Genomic DNA, 23,662 nt, shown 5'->3' with positions numbered 1-23,662 from the left:
TAGATTTAATGATCTCTTATATCCTTTACAACTCAGAATTTCTGTTTTACAAAGTCCCTTCCAAGATCTGTTCCAGTTCTAATATCTTGTTCTTCATTCTTCCCTACAAGTTCTGACATTCTACGTCCTAAAGGGCGGTTTTGCTCTGTATTCTGTGCTATCTGTTCAGAGGCAGCTAGGTGGAAGGTTTCATGATCAATAGAGACAAGGTTCAAGGCTGAATGGTGGACTTGGGTTGTCTCTGTATTGACTCTGGATGCTGATCAGGAACAATTTGAGCTTCATCTTGGTGTCTGAATATCTGGTCTTCTCCCCTCTTTCGTTTCTCCCAGGTGCTGAAGTTGTTGCTGGTAGCCTGGGATCGTCGGCTGATCTTTGCTGTGGGCACCTCCAGCACCACAGGAGAGTCTGACACAGTCATCTGGAATGAAGTCCACCACAAGACGGAGTTTGGCTCCAACCTCACGGGCCATGGCTACCCAGATGCCAATTACCTGGACAACGTGCTAGCTGAGCTGGCTGCCCAGGGCATCGCCGAGGACAGCGCTGCCCTGGAGAAGGACTGATACCTGAAGGAAGCATGATAGGGGGAGGGCTGACCATCCCGGGGCAGGAAATTGAGGGAGTGTCCCTCTCCCTTTGCTTTTCCTTCCGCCTTTGCAGGTGAAAGCCCCATTTATAGGCTATGTCATTCATAAACCTCATCAGATACAAAAGGGAACATGAGACAAAGAGTCCCACTCACCATGTTCTCCATGAGACTATAGTCCTGATGGGCAAGGAATCCCTTTAGTGGGGAGCTTGACTAGGCCAGTGTGCACTGGCTAAATGAGGTGTGGGCGATCACTCCACACCCTGGGCCTTGTGAAGTTGGAGGCTCTATCCTCTTGGAGTCTCTCCTTTGTGTTTACACTCTGCTTTCAGAGCAGAGTTTCAGCTTCCTTCCCTCTTAAGGGAAGGGAGCAGGGCCCTCACTGTGCAGGGTGGGTGGGAGGGAGGGCATGGAACCGGTTAAATCGCTGTGATTTTGAATGCCTTGGCCAATGTGGGGTCAGCATGATTGCTCTTGATGAGGAGGGAGGCTTTTGTAAAAGCCTCTGGGAGCATCACCATAACCTGCTCCCTCCAGCTCCTCAAAATGAGGTTCTCTATGGATGATGGCCTCCGGGATTTCTTCTCTGGAGTGGCCACTTCAGCCTCTGTTTCATCAACTGGAATTGAGCCTGAGTCTTCTCTGCCCAGAGTGGTTCAGGTTTCCACCCAAGACCCTCCATTCTCTTGCCCTCTTCCAGGTCCGTCCTAGCCAGCATCTGAGCTGTGCTCAGGGAAAGAAGGCCTTTCTGACCTTTTTCCCTCCTGACTCATGTCAGCCCAGCCAAATAGAGACCTGGTTCCCTTAAGTTCATGTTTTCACTGTGAGTTGAATCCATGCCAGACTCTGTCCTATCTGTGTATGTGTCAAGGGGCACCTCTATCTCCATGTATCACCCATCAGCTTCCCCGCATACCCATGTCTTTTTGGAGCTGTCATCAGCCCCAGACCCAGTTTTTCTGTGTGTGTGTATGTGTGTGTGTGTACCTATACCATTTGAACTGGGATCCAAACAGAACCAACTCACATGCACTGTCATTTTCCCTCAGCTCTTAAGCAGCCCACTGTAAAAGTGGAATGTGATTTGTTCCAGACTGTGAATGGACCAAGTGGAAAGAGGGATTAGGGAAGAAGCATGGGAACACATTATCATCTCTTTGAACAATCCCCAGATGAGATCAGAACCATGGACAGATCTTCACTGTCCCACTCTTGGGCCTCCTTCTGTCTGTCCTCCACTAAAGAAAGAGATTTTGAAAGAGAAGAGACCATGGCAATTATCTATTCTATTTCCCTCTTACTGATGAGGAAATTGAGGCCCAGAAAAATGAAGGGACTTAATTCAGGTCCCACTGATAGTAATTAGAACTGAGAATTGAACCCAGTCCTCCGACTTCAAATGTGTGTTCTTTCTACTTACCAGGCTTCCTCTATTAAAATTTTGCCCGACAGTAGAGAAGCAAAGAACCCCATATTCTAGACCTAATTAAGCCAGGGTTAGAACCCAGTTGGGTTCTTGATTCATTCCAAAATGGAATAGAACTGCGCCCTACCTACATCTGGTCTAGCCTATGTCTGAATTGCATCCCTGGGAGAGAGGGGGGTTCATTTGGCCCAAACTTCTATTTTGCTATCTACTCCCAGTGGGGGGAGGAATTAGGATTCAGAGAGAAGGGGAAACTAAATATATCCCTTTTGAAGAAGGTGGGTTCTTTGAACTGTGTATGGGGAGATTTCCCCTGGATATGGATTTGAATTTATATGCCTCATGTTTGCGGGGCCTGACGTATATATGTACATATATTTCATAATGTTTGGAAGGTTTTTGATGGTACTTCAATAAGGACTGGAGGCCAGCCCCATGGGCTGCTTGCAGAGAATCCATTTTAAAATGATGGTGGTCAGGGGCTCTATGACCCAGTTTTCACCCAATTGAAAAAGAAAAAGCTGATGCTGACATCTATAACCTATTTCAAATTTCTGTCAGCAATGAAAAGTAGTTGGGAGAGAACCAGCGACTTTGTCTAGAGGGAACACGGATGGCAATTTCTCATCCCTCTGTGTAATAAGCCACTATTTTTTATTTTTGGTTGTTTCTTTCTGTGAAAGGCTCATCATTTTCTCTCCCTGGTGAGCAGGAGATCAGACAACCACACTCCCTGGAGACTTTGAATTTTTTTTCCCCACTTTCCCTCTTTTCTATCCTCAAGGTTAGAGCCATGAAAACAGTAGCCCCTCATCTGGGTCATCTCCATTATTTTCCATTCCCCCCCACAGTGTCACGGAAGGAAGAGCTAGGAGTGCCTTTCCTTGGAAGATTCTGGCCCTGTGTTTTACTTGGCTGTGACAAGTATTTTTCAAACCAACAACTGGGACCCATAATGTGGCAGAGGGTAATCCTCAGAATCTGACCTTCACTTTCCTAACGGAGTTGTGCTGCTGCCACCCATCTGGTGCTAGGCATTCTGCTTGTTCCTCTGGTCCGTTCTCTGGGCTTGTCAGTAGTGGAGAAGTTGGGGAACAGCAAAGTTGGAATGGATGAAGGGCCTGAAAGGAGTTGAAATTAAAGAGGGGACAGACTTGTTGACCTGTGGGAAATGGGTATGAAAGAATAATATGAGTGGTTTGCTGGAGGACTAGGCCAGGGACAAGGAAGATTAGGATGGGAAGAGGGCATGAAAATGAGAGCCCAGGGAGTCCATCTAGGTTGGTCAGCTTACTCTGGTTAAAAGCACTTGGGCTGTTGGACTCTAGTCAGCTTCCTTATCCATAAGATGCCTAAGATGTGTTTATGTGCCATTTTCACTGCCTTTTTAAAGATATTAATGGGGGTACTTCATCTACCCTGACCCAGAGCTTTCAGTTTATAGCATTCAGAGGATTCTTTGGACCTTAAAGATTCCTAGGAGCATAGATTCTGAAGTGGAAGGGACTTTGGAGATACCAAGTCCAACTGTCCCATTTTATAGAGGAGACTTAATGTCCAGAAGAGTGAGATTATTTCTTCAAGGTCATGTAGATAGTAAGTGGCAGAATCCAGACACAGTGCCCTCTCCCTACAGTACTAAATTTTCCCTTCTTCACTGTGCCAGCTGAGGGTAGGGGCATTTCTCACCTCCTTCCCCCTTGCCAAGCAAGAAATGTACTGGCTCTAAAAGTGTGCTCTGTGGCCTGTGATTCCATGAGTTGTCAGTGGGCATTACCCACCCCTGGCATAGGGAGTAGTCTTCAGAGGTCTTCAAAGGACCTGGTCACGTTGCTCAGGAGTTTCCTGACTGTACTCTCTGCAAGAGCTAAGGAAGAAGCTCCAAGAACTCTAGAGGCCCTCGGCAATTGCCTTGCTCACCCATGGGCCTGGTCCCAGGCAGAGCTGTCCTTCCCTGGAGGCCCTGCTGCATATCCATTGCCTGCCCAGGAGAGAGCTCTCGTCCTGCCCCTCACCATCCCAGCACCAGCAATGACCTGGGCCCTGCCTTCAATCCGAGACCTCCTGTAGTCATGGCAAATGGGGTTAGAGTAAAAGTCCCTGCAAACCCCATTCCGTCTATGTAGGAGGTGTGTGTGTGTGTGTGTGTGTGTGTGTGTGTGTGTGTGTGTGTGTACGTGTGGGTGTGTATGTGTCTTTTCTTTTTCTTCTTTGTATAATTTGAAGTTTTCTGTGTTTTTATACTTGGTCAGGAACCTGTGGCATCCTGAGGTCCCACTGAAATGATGAGCATGAGGGTGGGAGGGGAAGTTAGGTGGACAGGTTGTTGGGAAAAAGGTCCCTTGCCTTCCACCTGTTGTCTTTGGAACTGATTTGGGGCTTTGGGGGGAGGTGGGAGGGAGTGGGCGAATGTCCTGGTGTATTATCGATTTGTTTGTTTAAAAAAAAATGTTTGGTTTTTTGGCTGTCTTTGCTGTATTGCTCTGCTAGAGGACAGCGACACCTAGTGCCCGTGGGGGTTGTGTGCAGAACAATAAAAGAATTGTCACTGTTGTGCCAGTAGCCCTATTGGTGTTGGGCTCTGTGGCTAGGGGGAATCCCTTTCTTGGGGAACCGAATTACCTGACATTTTCCCTGCCACAATGAATGGCCTAGCGGTAGAAAACAGAAGGAAATTGGTCCTTTTCTTCCTCCCAATTTGCAGTTTACTCGGGGATCCCTGTCATCTCGAGGCATTCAAGAATCATTCATCAAAAACTCTAGTTCAGGAGTCATCTGAAATGAATGCAAAACTGCACGGTCAAATGAATGCAACTCCCCTTTCCTCTTCTTCACTAATTAGAGCTAGTATTTACCCCACTTTTAAGTATGGAAAGTGCTTTGCAAGGCCGTTCAGTGGTGAGGTGGACTTGGAGTCATGAAGACCCATTCATGAATTCAAATCTGGCTTCAGATGTGTGGGTGATCTCCTTTGCTCCTCACAAAAATCCTGTGAGATAAGTGTATTACTATTCCCATTTTGCAGATGAGGAAAGTGGAGACTCAGAGACTAAATGTCTTGCTCAAGGCCATGTACATTTCTGAGGCAGAATTTGAACCTATATCTTCTTGAATCCCAGTCTAACCCAAATAGACTGTGCCATTTAGATAAAAAGAACTTTTCCAATCTCTGATTCCATTGCAAGATGTTGCCAGTCAGATTCCCTCCTGGCATCTGCAGTCAGTGAATGTGCCAGGGTCTGTGCTAGGGACTTCACAAATAGCACATGTCACTGGAGTGGGAAAAGGATGAGAACAAGAGGTCAAGTACCCCACTGGCACAGAGGAGGATACAGAATGTTCTTTGAAAGGACCCATATTTTATCTTCTTTACTGCACTGAAGCCTCTTTCTCTCCCGCATACTTTGGAGGGCATCACTTTCCAGCCAGGCCTGTGCTCAGAGCTCAGGGTACCTCCTGGAAGTTACTACCAGGACCCTGGTTGGGAGACCAGGGAAGATGACCACTAATTCCAAGTTTAAACTACACAAAATGACCTGCCTAAAATTTGTTTTAATCACTTTATCTGTAGAATTCTCAGATGGAATAATCTCCCAAACTACTTCTTCCACCCATGGTCTGTATTTAAAAAAAAAAAAACCCTCTTCTCCTGGATATATGAAAAGCAGTCTGAAGCCTATGGTTGCAGTTTTCTGTTACTCTCAATCTTACTCCAAAAAACCCTTTGAGGTTCCTAGGATCACTCCCAATATAATTGATCTTTTAGAGATGGCATGAGGATTCAATTTAACAGACATTAAGAATCTGCCAAGTGAGTGGACCTAGGCTTAAAAGATGGGGGGGGGGGGCAGTGCCATCGAGGAACTTCCAGTTTTCTGGAAAGTTATGAGATACACACAGCAAACACAATATTAGGTAGGAAGTGAGTGGACAAAGATGAGAAACATTTGTAATGCATCAGGAAAATGAGGAAGGAGAGAATCCTTTCAACTGGGGATTGATTAGCTGGGAAGGTTTCCACAGAAGAGGGTGTGATAGCTGAACTATACTCTGAAGAAAGAGAAGAGATGAGGAGGGCGGCTACGTGGCACTGTGGATAAAGCACCAGCCCTGGAGTCAGGAGTACTTGGGTTCAAATCCAGTCTCAGACACTTAATAATTACCTGGCTGTGTAGCCTTGAGCAAGCCGCTTAACCCCATTTGCCTTGCAAAATCCTAAAAAAAAAAAAAAAAAAAAAGGAAGAGATGAGGAAAGAAAGGTTCACTGGTAAGCTGCTGTACTACTAGTTCCAGCCAGGGAAATTGGAGAGTTGAGACCTAGTTCTACTGGTACTTGTGTGGCCTTTACCTCTCTGAAATCTGATTTGGAGGAGGTGATGAGGAGGAAAAAGAAGATGAGGATAAACCACTTTCATTTATATAACTTATTCTAGCTTGAAAGTTTCTTTCCTTATAATAACCCAATGAAATTAGTAATGTGAGTGTTTTAATTCCCATTTTAAAGAAAGACTTGGGGACTTAGACTTTAGAAAGGCAGAGTCATTTGTCAAAGGTAAATAGCTAATAATTTAGCAGAGTGAAACCTGCAACTCAGATTTTTCAAGATCATTATACTACACTACTATATACTTTCTTCCCCATGATGCCTTCAATTGGGAGTGCTTTGAACTCCTTAAGAACAGGGGGGGAAAGATTTCCTATAAATTCAGAGATTAGCTCAACTCTCGATTATACATGGAGGGGGGGGGTTGCAAGGCAATGGGGTTAAGTGACTTGCCCAAGATCACCCAGCTAAGTAATTAGTAAGTGTCTGAGGCTGAATTTGAACTCAGGCACTTCTGATTCCAGGGTCAGTCCTCTATCCACTGCACCACCTAGCTGCCCCTCGGTTAGAAGCATAAATAATCTCAAACAACATATGCTAAAAATTATGTTCTGGGGGGAAAGCATTTGATTAAGCATGGGGTGTGGGGAAGAAAAAAAAGCAAAAATTAATCTGATTTTTTTTTTCTGGGGGAGGGGGGTAGGTCAAAGTACAAATTAGGTAACATTCTCCAGCTATCAAGGATAGGGGCTAGATTTATAATTTCTTTGGTTTAGGGAACTTCAGAGGAGGAAAATCCTCCTGCAAATGCAGATCAGCATCTTCTCTTAGAAATTTGTCTGAGGCATTAGGAGGGTAAGTAACCTGCCTGAAGTCACATAGCCAGTATCTGCCACCATTGAGCCTTGAATTCATCTTCTTGCTTCCAAAATCAGCTTTCTATCCACTATGAGCTCAGCACTGATAAAACATACAAGTCGGGGCAGCTAGGTGGCATAGTGGATAAAGCACCGGCCTTGGAGTCAGGAGTACCTGGATTCAAATCCGGCCTCAGACACTTAATAATTACCTAGCTGTGTGGCCTTGGGCAAGCCACTTAACCCTGTTTGCCTTGCAAAAACCCCCAAAAAACAAACAAAAAAAAACATACAAGTCAATTATTTCCAGTTATCTCCAAAAAACCCAAAAACAACACAACATACACTCACTCAACCACCCCCCTCCCCCCAGAAACAAACAAAAACTCCACCATGCAAACAAATCTTCATATTAGAAACTACTCCAAGGCTTACAACATTTTTTCTTGAGGAAGCACACTGGACAGAAATCAAGTGACTCTATGGAGAAACAGACTATTGGCAAATTGCGGTTGGAGTGAAAGCTGCCTGAGAATATGGCAAACAGAAATATTCAAGAATTGATGGTCCTTTCTTTTAAGAAGTTTTTACACTGCAGAGAAGGTGCTGAGCTACATTGCTTAAGGAAATTCATCATTAGTAGCTTGCTACACTAAATTACAGGTTCAGGGTTTTTTAAAGATAATGATGGATATTCCTTCCCATTCCATTAAAAAATAAAGTGAATTATGATTATTTGCTCTTATCCACTTTCTGCCTGAGTAAATGGAATATTGGTAACAAATCAACTAATCAAAAACCATGTTTTATATGCTGACTTTGGGATTGAGGCAGATTATTAGGAGGAAGAGTTGTAACACTCCCTGCCCTCCAAGAGCTCCCATTCTTTTGTGGCAGATATAACTAGGTACAAATTAGATACAGATGGGAAATAATCTGAGAAGGACAGGCAGTGGGGGTGGAGAGGAAAACTGCTCAAACTAAAAGGTCAGGTTGAGGAGGAGAATATTCCAGGCATGAAAGACAGACTGTATAAAGGTTTGGAGAAGGGAAAAGAATGCTTCACCAAGCTTTCTCGGCATGGTCTGCTTGGGCAGAGAGCGTGGAATCTGTCCTTCCATCTAGCCTATCCCTGAGAGTGTCTCCACTTCCTGTCCAGTTTTATTCAAAATAAGGCATATTTTCTTTTCAAAGGAGGTGAAGGTAAAAATAAATCGGGGGACAGTGGTATGTGAGCACTGAGAGCTAAAAATTTCATTTAATTATCCTGTTTAGAAGGAACATGGATAGAAACTGAATGGTTATTGTGAGTCCTAGGTCAGAATTCCTATTTCCCCTAGGGCAGCATCATCATTCCCATCAATTTTCTTTCCTCTCCCACTGATCTTAGGATATCCTTGGAGCAGAAGCATTTGCCAGCTATACCATAAAATACCTGTGAGAACTTTATGACCTTCTGGAAGGACTGCCATTAGTCAACCAGGTAATGTGGAATGAGGAGATTTTTTTTTTGGCTTGGTTTGGTTTTTAAAGAAATGAAGTTGAAAGTGTACTGGGCAAAGAATAAAAGATACTCTGATAGTTTAGGACTTTATTAGTAGGACCTGTGCTGTCACAGCAAAGTAAGGAGTGATGACAAATCAATTAATCAAAAATCATTTATTGAGTTTTCATTAGAGACCAAGACGTTTTGCAATTCTGCCTATCATTCCCTATTTCTTTACCCAGAATCCCTCCTACTCACCCCCACCCCCAAGCAGAATTACACTGTGCTTCTTCCCACCTTCCCCTTTCCTATGGATTCTGTCATTCTTCCCTCTCTCTACTCCCCTTTATGAAATTGCCAATAGCCTGAAACATGGGTTTATTTTTTTAATTTAAAATAAATTTGAGAGAGTGATGATTCATTTAAGCTATGATCATATTGAGAATTATTGGGAACAGAAATAAGTACCCTCACCCCTTCTTCCCCATCAATTTCTCAGGCTATACAGCAAAATTCAAATCTTCTGAACTTCCCATTCTCTTATTTGTTTTGATGTCTGCAGGTGGTGACTGTCAGTCTCTAATTTTCAGTTATATTTCCTTTTCTTCCCCCCCAACCCCTACTTGCTCAGAATGCATGTATGTTGAGTTACATTTTTAAATTTGTTTTTCAGTTAATAAACATTTATTTTCTCTCCCTCCCTCCTTTCTCCCCTGCATACACCATTTTAAGATCATTTAACACAGAATGCCAATGCTGAGAAGAGCCCTCAATCCCAATAATCCTCTTCAGACCTACATTCTGACAGTCTGTATCCTAAGTCTCCTTTCTAAAGTTTCTTCCGTGTCTCATTCTCCATGTTCTGAACCTGACAGGGATGTGGAATGTTAATAAGATTATCAGAACTTTAAACAAAGAGTACAGAGTATAGGATTAAAAGAGGCTTTCCCCTTCTAAGATCCTTTCCCCATCTTTGTCATTTATTTGAGCTAAAAGAAAACTTCAAACATAAAATTCTACTCATAGCATTTGAGGGGACTTAGAAAACGAGAATCTAGATGATAATGTAGTAGAAGCTTGCCTTCTCCAACTCAACAAGGAGAAAACTGCGGCCCAGAGAGATTAAATGGAACTAAGTAATGCCACCCTTTCCCTCATCCCCAAATAGAGAAGAGAAGGTCTCCAGGCACATTTGTTATTTCTGTTCTTAATTCCTGAGACAGAAGGAGCAGCAGATAAACTAGACTGGGAAGGGAAAGTCAGGATAGAAAAGAAACTGAGAGCTCTGGATAGGGATTAAGTCAAATGATGCACAGAAAGCAATTTAGACCAGAGAAGGACATTGCTCTTGACTTGGCTCACTTGTGTCCCCCACTTCTCTTGATGCCCTATATTCAGCAGTAGCCTCAAACAAACTTTTATTCTCTTCTCCTACTTCTTCATACTCCCTTTTTTTATACCTACGAGTACCATAGATAGCCAGGGTGATCAGGGCTGCCAAGACAATAGTCACACCAGCTGTGATACCAGCTGTTGCTCCCCCTGATAAGCCACCGTCACCATGGATGAGCTTTATGGTCCTGCGGACCTCAGAAGGATCTGCCAACTTCCAAAGATGGGTACTGGAATCCTTGATCCAGGACTTCTCACTTTCACTGCTGATAACCATCACAGTGTTGGTGGCTGCCTGACTCATGAGGGGTGGCCGGGAGAAGGGAGGCAGCCTTGCAGGAGGCAGAGAGCCCCCAGTAAAGAGCCCTGCTTTGACACAGTAGGATATTTGGCAACCATCGCTGATCAGAGCCAGGTGTTGGCTGAAACCTACTGGGCACTTTTTCAGGAAAGGTCCACCTCGGTTCCCAGGATGGGATGAGTTCACTAAAGGATTCCCCATATCACAACTAAAGAAACCACCAAAGGGCACGGAGAACCTGTAGCCCAGCTCATAGTCTTGACTGCTGCACACATGGAGGCCATCCAAGAGTCTCAATGGCAAATATCCAGAGGGGCATGACTGGGCATTGGTCACAGGATTGATGGTCCTGTCACTAAAGAGGCCACCAAAGAGGAAACCTGAATCCTCAGGAACCTGGCCACTTGCCACACACCAGAAAGCTTTGAATTCAGCCTTTGCCACTCGGAACACATCCTCACATTCTTTCTTACAGAAAACCCACAGACTGCACTTTCGGTGGCATTCCAGGAAGTTGTAGCCTTCTTCTCTAAAATGGGAATGTAATAGGATTGGGGAGTAATTTTCTGGGCAGGAGAATCCTCCGGTGAGTGGGTTCTTCTGCTCTAGTTCTGGACACAGAAGCATGGCCTCCGTCCCTGAGATTTGGGTACACTCCTGATAAACTCCCCCAAAAGTGAAGTTGGTCATTTTCCCTTCACATGACCCATCATCCATATTAGCTTGGAAATTGAAGTTGGGGGAATCTCTGTTGGTACAACCAGGGTAGATATTGAAGGTGTAATAGCGTCTCACTGCAGCTTCTACAGTTTTGGATAGCTTTTTCACCAAGGGGGCTGGGATATCAGGCAAAGTGTCAGAGTTGATGAAGAAATACAGGGGCAGACCAGAACGGTCTATTGCTACCAAGTGGTTGGTGATGCCCTTTTGCCAGCCCTCAAGGGTGATACCTGGATAAAAAGAGACCCCACCAATGCTTTCCACCCCAGAGTTGGTTCTGTTGGAAAGGTAGTTCTTGTGGAAAACATCCTGGGAGGTATGATTATCTTCAATTTTGAAACTGATGATATTGTGGAATGCCACCCCAGCAGATGCAGTAATGCTACTGCGGGTGGTCTGGCTGTCATCTAAGAAGGAGGATCTGATCTGATCTTCTTGTACTAAGATGGCTCCAGCATCTACACTGGTGATGACATGAGTTCCATAGCTGAGGATCAGGAGTTCTGCCATGAAGTTAGCCATCCGAGTCTGGTTATTCTCCAGGCGGTCAGAGATATCCATTATCTCTTTCTTGAATTCTTTGCTTAGCTGTGAAATAGGATTGATTTTGGCTGTATAGACCAGGTTTCTTACCTGGACTCTGGTAGTCACAGCTTGTTCTTTCACCTGATGGGTTTTCATCTTCTGAAACCCAATGGAAAACTTGCCATTGACCATGGAGAAGAGGGAGACCTCCGTGTTGATGGAGGAGGAGGTGGTACTTTGGTAATTCATCCAGGACTCAATAATTTCAGAATTCATCTCCAAGTTGCTCTGCTTCCGAGGAATTGTCAAGATTTCATCTGGGATGATGTACTGCCCATCTTCTGTGGTTTGGCAATTGTTATATTGCAGTTGAAGCACCCTTCCCATGTCCATATTCCTCAAATTATCCCAGCCTCCACCAGGCAATACTTCCAGAACTGAGAGGTTCAAGGCTTTCCTGCATTCTTGAAATCCAACATAAGGAGAATTCTCCAGAGGGGTATCTTTCCCTTTACCCCACACAAGGACGGTCCAGAAGAGAAGGACACCTCCCAAGCAGTTCATAATTTCAGCAATCCAAGAATCTATGGCACACAGTGCTCTTGTCAGTGGCAAAAGAGCTTGGGAAATGAATCAGCAGACCTGACCCTGCCGAGGCAGTAAAGTGAGAAGTTCCTCTTTTCATGTTGATATTGTTGCAAAATAGAGAAATGAGAGAGAAAATGAAGTTTGGCAGTGGGTGTGGAAGAAGACCTGCTCAGGATAAAAATATCTCTCCTCCCCTCCCCCCAATCCTAAAGAAGATAATTACCCCATTGAGAGAACATTTCTGGGGGACAGTGGGGTGATCTGGAGGGTGGAAGGATGAGAAGGGGGAATCAGAAAATGAGCTCACTGTATGACCTTGAATATATCACTTCAGCTTTATATCCCTTGGCTTTCTTGAAGATAAGCAAATTGATCTGAGATCCTATATTTTAAATTATCTTCCAAGGATAACACTGGATGGTCTAAGGATCCAGGTCTGGCATTCTATGCTTTTAACTTCTGTTCAGGGTTGCCATCTCTACAGGCTGAAAGAGCCTGGTCATCCAAACTTTCCATTACTTTTCAACTACCCAACTTAGATTACCATTTAATCAAACTTTTCATGCCTCCCTCCCAAATAAATCAAAACTATGAGCAAGCCCATTGTTCTATGTAAGCATGATTGGTAACTCCTGATATTCTTAGGAGTCTGGAAAGTGACAGACTAGAAGTGGTCAGCTCATCCATCAAGGGTGCTGGAGAGGGAATTCCTTCTCAGGAAGGGACTGGGCTGACTTACTATCTGAGATCCCTATTTTCATCATTCCAAGATTTCAAGATCCAGTGAATATTCTAGGAGGTATATATACATAGTTAGCTAGGCAGTAGTATTCTTCTGGCTATCAGGTAAATGGAAGGGGCATTAGGACAGATGTCTGAGAATACTAGATGTCAGAAGTGGCAGAGACATTAGATCAGACAAGACAGAGACTGGTAAAACTGGGAGGGACATTTAGAACATGGAATAACAGAGTTGGGAGCGTCCTGAGGCCAGAAAATCAAGTGTCAAAATTCCAGAATCTCAGAACATCTCCCAACTCTGTGCTGTACAGATGACTGAGTCAGAACTTAATCACAAAACTGGAATTAGAATCCAAGAGTCCTAACATTCCCCTTTGGCACCTCAGTTTCCCTATCTGCAACAAGAAGGGATTGGAAGAAGCTGATCTCAAAGCACCCTTCCAGTTTTATTACAATGATACTTCTGTTCTCCATTATGCTTTCATTTAAAATTAGGCTTAACTCATAGCTGTCTTCCCTTTTTGGAAGCACCCAGATGTTTTTAATAAACGGCTGTGCTAGAGCATTGAGCAATTTGAATTTGCAATTTGAAACTACATCTAATCGAATACCAGAAAGTTGCCTGCCAACTTGGATGGGACTCATTTCTTCCATTTCTTTGGGCTGGCTATCAAGGTTGTATCCTCAAATCATCCAAACATCTGGACTAATGTCAAAAAAAAACCTCAACTAACCATCCAGATTTTTGAAATTGATAAGGTGACTATAAAATTCATCCCCCCCCACCCAAAATACCCTCATTTTGTTTAAAAAACTATGAACTTGTTTTTAAAAACTATTCAAGTCAAGAAACGACTTTCCTGATTTCATTCAATGGGTACCATCCAGATTTGAGACTAGCACCAAGAAGCCCAGCGCCTGTTTAGTTCCTAGAAGTAACTCTTCCCAATCCTTTTGCATCAACCAACCAGACTCAACCGTGCTTAGGGAAGTTGGAGCTAGATTGGGAATTCTTTTAAATAACAAACAGGATTTCAAATTTGATTTGAAAGGTAATAGGGAACCAATGAAATTTATTGAGAAGGAGAGGGACATAATCAAATTTGTGCTTTTGGAAGAATCACTTCAGCATCCATGTGGAGGATGGGTTGGAAGCAGTGAGGCTGAGTAAGAGGTAATTGGAATAATCTCAGTGAAAGAAAATGGGAAGTTGAGTTAGGATAGTGACTTTGGGGACAGAGAGAAGGAGACACTCAATTTCATTGAACTGGGATCATGTTGACAAACAGAAACCTCCAAAAAGGGGAGAGTGCAAGAACTGGGTATAGATCTCAGAGGGCTGTCTGCTCTCATTACACTCTCTAATTTTTGAGGGGAGCAGAATTTCCTATGCCATTCAGGGAGCACAATGAGACTCCTGGGACTCAGTGGGAATACTGGGGAAAGCCCAAACATTGAGTTCTATTGGTGGAGTGAAGTCATCAGACTAATTTGGGGCCATTCAAGCTGCTAGTACCTGAATAGATTTGCCAGCTGTTTTCAGACTAGACTAATTAGCCAGTGATTTGGGCATTGAGCTAACAGATTGGTTCCCAAAGCCTGGGGAAGCCGTTGGTGCTGAACCATTTTTAATCTGCTATAATAAGCTGGTTTAAATCTCATTTTCTCAGCAGAAATTCCCTTGGTATAAAAATGAGCCTTTGCAGATGGGGCATACAAGGGAATGTCACTATCGGCATCAGCACCATATTTCATCTTTCACCCTAACCTCTCTTCCATAAAATGTAAATTCCTTGAGATCAGGGACTGTTTCATTTTGTAGCTTCAGAATCTATTGTCTGGAACTTTGTGGACACGTAAGACGTACCCATTCATAGGACCATAGCTGTGGAAGAGTAAGGAGCCTCCAATGTCCAACTAATCAAAGCCCTCATTTCATGAAGTCCCAGGAGAATGAAGCAACTTGCCCAAGATGACTCAGGGAGGTTGCATCACAGACAGGGTTGGAACCAAGGTCCCTTGATTCCAGAACCCATACTTTTTCCCCCACAGTCCAAGCTAGCTTTCCCCCTTTCTAATTAAGACCATTTTCATGTATTAAGTGTCTTTTATATGCTACACCTACCAAAATATAAGGAAAAGCAGCCCCTACCCTCAAGGAGCTTACAATCTATTAAAAGAGACCTTGTTAATACTGACATCAGGAACATTTAATGAAATCTCTTCAATTTTGATAGAGATCAGAATAAGGATTAGAGAGTGGTCTGTGGGCCTGTGGTCAATGGGCTGTAAATATCAGAAGTCTTCACCATCACAACATTTCTGTGGCTCCCAACCATGTCAGATGTGAATCAAATGTGGTCCCAATGTTGAATGTTTCCTCTGTTCAAAGTCATGTGATAATAAAGAATAGAAAGGGGGGGGAAAAAAACAGGGAGTTTTGCTTCATTCAAAATTTGCATGTCAAATTTGAAAAAGAAGGATCTGGCAGTGATGACTAATCAGCATAACATGGGTGTACTTGGGTTGTCTCACATTTTGATTTTGCTATGTTCCTTCTCTGCTAACCCCTTTCTCTTTTTCTTCTTTCTTGGAACTTTCTTTGTTCCATTAGCATTCAAGACTTCCAAACCCATCTTTTGCTCCATATTGATCAAAGGATAGTGAACAGTGCCTGTTCTCATGAGGTAGCATGGTGCAGACCTGCAAGGGAGTTGGGTTCAGATCCTGCCTATGATACTTGCTCCCTGATGGATCTTGGATAAGTCATTGGATCTCAAAATGGTTTATCTAATTGACCTCTGAGCTCCTTCTAGCTCTCAGTCTATGATGATGATTTGATCAAATCATTTCTGAGGTTTCTTTAGGCTTTGGACAAAGAAATACAGGTTGATTAGACAGAATATTGTTGTTTATTGTTGCAGGGTTGATAGAATCACAAAATGTAAAAGCTGGAGGCTACCTCACAGTATAGATAGAATGTTAGACACCATAATTATAATGACCTACTCTGAAAAAAAAGATGAGAAAAAGATCCTCCTTCCCTTCTGTGCAGAAGTGGCTACTATGGGTGAAGAAAAATGCTTGCATGCCACCAGACTCAATGGAGGTGTTTGCTAGTTTTGCTGCTGCCTTCCTCCCCTTTTTCTTTTATTGTTTTCCCCCCCATATTAAGTGATGGTTCTTCAAGCAGAGGAGGAGGGAGAGATGTATTGGGAAATTAAAGGGATGTTAAAACAAGATATATTAATAGAAGTTCACAAAGGGGAAAATGAGGAAAAACATAGAATATTAGAGTTGGAAGGGATCTAAGGACCAAGAACTGTCAGAGATAGAAGGTATAGATGGTAATTGTCAGAGCAGGAAGGAGAATGTTCTACCATAAACCAGGGCTTCTTAACTTTCTTTTTGTCATGGACCTCTCTGACAATTCAGTGAAGCTTCTAGATGTCAGGATAGTGTTTTTCAAGGCAAAAAATAAAGTACACGACATTATGGAGGAAACTAAATCTATTAAAATATTGTTTCTTTAGATATTCATACATATGTATATCTACATGCAGGTATGCATATGTATATGTGTGTCTGTGCATATATATCTAATCAATGTATACCTATACATACATATATATTTATTTGTATACATATATAAACATATATACACACACATATCTATATCTATATCTATCTCTCTCTCTCTCTCTCTCTCTCTCTCTCTCTCTCTCTCTCTCTCTCTCTCTCTATATATATATATATATATATATATATATATATACACACACACACACAAACACAGACACATAAATATGTAATTCCTGGATCCAAGCTTAAAACCTCTGCTGTAAATAGGAAGTGCCTGAAACATGAATATTTATGGAATTGGAGTGAATTGAATTGGAGAGAGCAGACTGATCCTTAGATTGTAGCATCTAGAATCTTAGAGCTGTAATGGACTCTAGAATGATAATTGGGTTTTGTTATTTTGTTTTTGCAAGGTAGTGGGGTTAAGTGACTTGCCCAAGGCCACATAGCTAGATACTTATCAAATGTCTGAGGCCAGATTTGACTTCAGGTCCTCCTGACTCCAGGGCTGGTGCTCTATCCACTGTACCACCTAGCTGCTCCTGCCCCTACCCCACCCCAGAATGATGATTGTTAAAGTAATAAAATGTTGGTATTAGAATGTTGGAGCTGCAATGGACCTTAGAAAGAACTAGAATGTTGTGGTGGAAAGAGATCTCAGAAAATAGGAGTGTTACAACCGAACAGGACCTTGACAACACAGATCACAGAGCATCAGATCTAAAAGGGAGGATAGAACAGCAATTAATTAGCAGATATTAAATGCTAATTAGAGACTACCAGAACTGGAAAGAATCTTATAATCACAGAATCATGGAATGGCAGTTCTGGCAGGGACTTGGAAGTCATCTAATCTAACCACAGACAAAAAAAGAGATCCCAGGAGATCTTTGTAATCCTGTAGGCCAAAACAGAAGGATTATGTGAAATGTTGGGGTTCAGTATTTTAAATTAGCCCAAGGGGACAGAAACCACTATCTTTGGTTATACCTGAGGTAGCTGTTGGAAGCACTTTAATGCTCTCCATAATTTGTACCCTCATAGCAGTATTTTCTTTTCTTTTCTTTCTTTTTTTTAATGTTTTTGTAAGGCAAATGGGGTTAAGTGGCTTGCCTGAGACCACACAGCTAGGTAATTATTAAGTGTCTGAGACTGGATTTGAACCCAGGTCCTCCTGACTCCCGGGCCAGTGCTTTATCCACTGCACCACCTAGCTGCCCCAATAGCAGTATTTTCTATCCATTTCCCCACTCCTCTCCTCTCCTCTCCTCTCCTCTCCTCTCCTCTCCTCTCCTCTCCTCTCCTCTCCTCTCCTCTCCTCTCCTCTCCTCTCCTCTCCTCTCCTCTCCTCTCCTCTCCTCTCCTCTCCTCTCCTCTCCTCTCCTCTCCTCTCCTCTCCTCTCCTCTCCTCTCCTCTCCTCTCCTCAAGATCTAACAAGTTTTAGTGACTTGCTCAAGTCATCGGTGATACATATTACTGAGACCTGAACTCAGGAGTCTTTCTTTTAAGTCAGGGCACTTTTTATTGTTCCCTGCTGTCAAATTTGAAGAATTAAAAACAGAAGTCCTATGGATCCTGGGATGCAAAGTGAGACTAAGACTCTCCTTTGGTCTGATTTCTCAAATCGGGTCACTTCTTGTCTCTAATCTCACTTCCTCTTTTGGAGGGGTTTGGATAGAGGAAGTGCCTGGTTATATTTGTCATTTAGGTCATTTAGTCAGGGATCTGTGTGTGTGTGTGTGTGTGTGTGTGTGTGTGTGTGTGTCTGTGTGTCTGTGTGTGTGTCTGTGTTTGGAAGGGGGGGAATATGTATAGGATCGAATTAGATCCTGTCTCCTGAATGAGTCTGTTCAAGCTTGAATAGACCTTGAACACTAGCTAATCCAACTCCCTAATTTTATAGAAGAATGGAGAGTCAGAAAGGGAAAGGAATCTGTCCCATTGTCATACAAGTAGTATTTAGCAGAGCTAGGAATAAAAGCAAAGCCTCGGAAGCCAGATCCCTCATATTTTCAACAAACATTACTAAGCACCATACATAGTATATATTATATATTATATATTATAGGTTATAGGTTATATATTTTATATTATATATTATACATTATATACTACATATTATATAGTATACATTATATATTATATATTATTATATAGTATATGGTATATGTATAGTGTATAGTGTACAGTGTATAGTATATAGTATATTCTATAATGTATATTGTATATGGTATATTACCTATTACATGTTACATACTACATACTACACATTATATATTTTATATATACCCACATACTATGTACCCATATACATATATCATTAATATTATATATATTATATGCAATATCCTTAACATAGTTAAATATATTTACTAGTATATGTGTGCATGATTACACACATGCTTATCTGTGTGTAAATATATATAGAATCAGCATTTTCAAGTCTTTAAAATCATTCACCAAAATAATTTTCCTAAAGTGAAGGTCCAATCATGTCTGCTCCCTACTCAACCTACTCCACTGTCTGCCTATTATCCCAAAAATCAAATATAAATTGAGACATTAGTCCCCTCTATGAAGCCTTAGCTGGCTCTCTTACTGTTCTTCCGCAAGGCACCATCTCTCTTCTGTGTCTCTGATCTGATGCTCTTCCAGCTGTTGGAATACCTGGCTTCCCTCAGGACTATGCTTGAGCATCACCCTCTGCACTCTACACAAGTCCCTTTTCCTGGTCCACTCATTTGCTAGCATCTTCTCTCTTAAGATTTCATTGTATCGGTTTTCTATATATCCATACATCTTCATATTATCTCCTCATTAGAATGTAAGCTCCTTGAAGGTATGGATTTTCACTTTTTATTGATGTCTCTGGTGCCTTGGCACCTTCGTAAAACTTGATTAAATGAAATACAGAGGAAAAAATATGGTAGAGTGGACAAAGGTCAGTCTTTTAATCAGAAGGTATGGAGTTCAAGTCCTATTGCTGACATATGCTACCTATACGACCCTGGGCAAGTCACTTAATAGTACATTACAGTGAAGTTGATGATTTGCTTTGGTGGAAGTTTTCATCCTAAGATTGCTAACACCAATGAAAGTACAGATCTGCAACACCATCTTCAATCCCAGAAAAAAAATTTTAAGTACACAAACTTTAAGATAGTGATGAGGGACAAAGGAAAGATCCTTCAAAAAAAAAGACAAAAATTTAGATAATGTATTTATGTAACTTTCAAGGAAGTATAAGTTTTTCAGTTGAGAATTTTAGGGAAGGTGATCATATATTTAGCGCCAGAAAGGACCCCAAGGCCCATTTATTCCAACTGTTACCTGGGCAGAACCACCTTTCCCATTCTATCCTATAGAATCCTTCCTAAGTGGCCATTCAGCCTCCAATAATGACGAACCCAGTGTCTCAGTCACTGAAGTTTAGGGACTGAGAATGGATTGTATACAAACTAGGTTTTAGAAAGGTAACTAAGAGCCAGTAGAATCAGCAAAAGGAATCAAAATGGAAGGTGAAGGGGGAGCTATACAATTCCTGTTTTTTTTTAAGAAGCAAAAAGTGACTTGACTAAGATCACACAGCCATGGAAGAATTATTTGTCTGAGGACGATTTGAACTCAGATCCTCCTGAATCCAAGGTCAATGCTCTAGCCACTGCACCACCTAGCTGGCCTTAGCTATACAATTTCAATACTAGGCATATATCCAGAAGAAATCATTAAAAAATGGGAAAAGTCTCATATGTTTCAGAATATTCATAATAGCTCTTTTCAAAATGGCAAAAAAATTATAAAGTGAAGGGATGTCCATCAATTGGGGAAATGGTTGAACAAATTATGGTATATGAATGTTATGGAGTATTATTGTTTTATAAGAAACCATAAATGTTTGAACTCTAGAGAATCATGGAAGGAATTCTAAGATCTGATGCTGAGTGAAGGGAGCAGAACCAAGAAAACATGGTACACATTCACAACATTGTGAGTAGGTCAACTTTGATGTAGCTCCTCTTAGCAGTTCAGAGAGCTGGACCTAGGAGACCAACTCTGGACAATATTATCCCCATCTAGAGGAAGAAAAACAAAATAAAACAACAACAAAAACCCTTCAGAATCTGACTGAACACTACATTCTCTTTTTAAAATTTTTCTCTTATGCATTTCTTTCCTATTTCATGGTTTTCTTTCTTTTTCCCTTAATCCTAATTTCTCATATTGAAAATGACTACTTTGTAAACATGTGTAACACAAATGTGTTTGTACAATATTCACCCGACCGTTTGCCAAGGGTGGGAGGGGGATGGGAAGGGAGGGTGGAAGGAAATTATGTAACTTAAAATATGAGTATGCGTGTGGAAGAATGTTGAAAAACTTTCATAATATGTAATTGGAAAAAATAAAATAAAACATCAATTAACAAAAGAAAGGGGGGGCAGCTAGGTGGCGTAGTGGATAAAGTACTGGCCCTGGAGTCAGGAGGACCTGAGTTCAAATCTGACCTCAGACACTTAATAATTACCTAGCTGTGTGACCTTGGACAAGCCACTTAACCCCATTGCCTTGTAAAATCTTAAAAAAAAAAGAAAGGGGAGCAATAAGGAGGGAGACTGGTTAGGATGCCTTTCAATAAATTAGTTATGAGGGAAGGAGACTGAACAGGTCAATGATTTTTGTCACCTCTAGTCTATACATAAGAATCAGAGATAGAACCACAAAGAGGCTGTTTCTTGGAGGTCAGGGAGGTGAACTTCAGGAAAGGCTGGCTAGCTTTGAGGAAAAGAAAAGTACTATGGGAATTTGGGGGTTCCTCAGATCTGACATCAGTCTTAACCCTGACAGGAGGCTATAGATTTTGCACTATTGCTCTCTGGCAAAGAACTCAGCCCCCTCTTATTTTTTTTTTTACATGGGCTTTGGGGTGGTTGAGCTAAGGTGGGGATGGATCTGATTGCTCTGTTCTTGGTGAAGGATCAGGAGAATATTGTAGTGGACAAGAGAGTATTTAAATCCTGGCAGTGGTGAAGAATTATAGGTGAGTGAGTAAAGCCTGGGCAAGAGCTGATTCAGTGTGAATAGTTAAGGTTTGATATCAGATTTAGTAATTTGAGGGAAATTGTGAGAATGGGCTGTTCTACAATTCCCTCTGACTTCTATTAGATAGGGAACATGGCAACATTCCTGGAGTTTTTGAAGATTAGTTAGTTATCTTATAGCTGGAATAGACAGCAAAGGGGATGAGACAAAAAAGATAAACTCTGATCCTGCAGAATTATAGCTAGCTTTAAGAGATAAGGGAAAGGGGCGGCTAGGTGGCGCAGTGCATAGAACACCAGCCTTGGAGTCAGGAGTACCTGGGTTCAAATCCGACCTCAGATACTTGATAATTACCTAGCCAGGTGGCCTTGGGCAAGCCACTTAACCCCATTGCCTTGAAAAATCTAAAAAAAAAAAAAGAGAGATAAAGGAAAGTTGGAGGGGGTGGAGAAGGCTTCAAACTATATCACAATAACCTTGGGACTACATGGGCAAATGTGATGAAAAGGCGATCATTATGGAAGATGCCTTCAGGTTTGGGGGATCAGGAGAGACTGGAGAGAAAATGCCTGTATGGGATAGAAAAGAAGGGCACAGAAGGATCCCTGGTAGGCATCCATGGTGGGCAGCTGCAATTGCATTTAATGCCACATGAAGGATAACTGTAGACACAGGAGATGTTTGCCTGTAGTTTGCCTTCTAGTTTTGCCCAAAGGCAAGAAGAGTATAAAAATGGTTTTCAGGAGTTGATGGGGGAGGTCCTGAGTCCCCAAAGAACCTTAGGGGGTCATTTTTTTTGAGACAATTGGGGCAGTTACTTGTTCATGTTCTCAGAGCTAGTAGATCCTCCTGCCTCAGGGACATGCTCTAACCACTATGACACCTAGCTGCCCTTGAATCTTCTTTAAGAATACTTTAAACTCCTTTTTCTGATTGCTTTAATCTCCTTCTCTAGGGCCTAGAGAACTGCTTTTGATCTAGGAATACTTGATATATTAAATAGATTACTTGCTTTAATTCTTGGACTCTGGTTGATGTACTGTACCCCAGGCAGAATTAAAACCCTAAACAAGGAGTCTGAGAACATGCAACTGAGAGATTGATCACAGTTTATTTGGCCCCAGAGGGCAGAACTAAGAGCTGTAGGGGGAAGGGTCAAGAAAACTAATTTAACTTTGATAAAAATAAAAATTTCTGACCCGACTGCCCCAAAAGAAGGTGGGGTCCTCTCAAACTAGATGTTTCTAAGCAAAGATTGAATGAATACTTTCACAAGAAACTTCTCATCCCTCTAACTACTTAGGTTCTCCCACCCAAACCATCTTGAATGGATTAACTCTAGATTTAATCTTTTTGCTTATTTACTTCTATACTGAACCTTTGTCTCCCCTTTTGTTCTCATAGGGCAGGGGCTGTGTTGTTGGTGAGTCTTAGATCCCCAGGACTCAGCAGTATCTGGTACTTTGGAAGCATTTGATACCTACAGAGCTACAGATTGGATCTCATGATTCCTGAGATCCCTTCCAACTCTGAGACTGTATGACTTTTAGAGAGAGGTAGATGGTAGAGAAGCTGGAGAGGTAATGTGTTATAGTGAATCTAAAGACCTGGAGTCATGAAGACTTGGGTTCACACCTTACTTCAGTCCTTTACTAACTTTGTGACTCCAGGCAAATTATTTTACTCTCTGGTCTCAGTTTACCCATTTGTAAAATCTAAACTAGATGCTCCAAATTTATGATCTTTTGATCTCTCATTGAATTTGCATATGATGCTATTTCCTAGCAGGCTAAGGACAGGAAGGCCAAAGGGAAAGTGTAAATGGGGTGGGGGGTTGAAGAGAAATAGATTAGAAAGGAAAAAAGTGGAGGGACACCATGGTATAGTGTAAAGTGGGTCATGCGATTAACCCACATGAATAGAATAATTGTGTAAATCATATTTAAGCTTATAACAATAATAAAGTTACTACTTGAATAAGCTGTAACATGTTAGAGTTAATACTAAAATATACTTCCAAAGAAACTTTAATTCTGCTGAACTCACAACAGCTAACTGGCATTAATCTCCCACTATGCTTAGCCTCA

The 23,662-nt window shown here is 42.0% G+C and overlaps 2 protein-coding genes across 3 annotated transcripts in view; one reads left to right on the top strand and one right to left on the bottom strand.

Annotated features, from left to right (window-relative positions):
* The window catches only part of DTX4 (deltex E3 ubiquitin ligase 4), a 39,998-nt gene extending 33,048 nt beyond the window's left edge, over positions 1 to 6,950 (top strand). Inside the window, exon 9 of one of the 2 annotated variants that reach the window (XM_074231440.1) lies at positions 333 to 6,950. In XM_074231440.1, the coding sequence (XP_074087541.1) occupies positions 333 to 566 (234 nt within the window). In that variant the 3' untranslated portion in view covers positions 567 to 6,950. The remainder of the gene's footprint in view (positions 1 to 332) is intronic. The other variant, XM_074231442.1, reaches the window with a different exon arrangement.
* A 1,749-nt stretch (positions 6,951 to 8,699) lies between these two features.
* On the bottom strand, positions 8,700 to 12,289 carry MPEG1 (macrophage expressed 1). The gene has a single exon (XM_074231439.1). It carries the CDS (start codon positions 12,185 to 12,187, stop codon positions 10,010 to 10,012), a length of 2,178 nt encoding a protein of 725 aa, XP_074087540.1. The 5' UTR covers positions 12,188 to 12,289; the 3' UTR covers positions 8,700 to 10,009.
* Positions 12,290 to 23,662: the final 11,373 nt, after the last annotated feature.

This window comes from Macrotis lagotis, chromosome 3 (genome assembly GCF_037893015.1).
Source record: "Macrotis lagotis isolate mMagLag1 chromosome 3, bilby.v1.9.chrom.fasta, whole genome shotgun sequence".
Classification (NCBI taxonomy): Eukaryota; Metazoa; Chordata; class Mammalia; order Peramelemorphia; family Peramelidae; genus Macrotis; species Macrotis lagotis.
Note: the sequence above shows the minus strand (reverse complement) of the source record. Positions and strands in the feature narration are given on the sequence as shown.

What these genes read in the sequence shown, in the direction of transcription:
- MPEG1 (XM_074231439.1), bottom strand. Translation starts at nt 12,187, where the DNA reads ATGAACTGCTTGGGAGGTGTCCTTCTCTTCTGGACCGTCCTTGTGTGG.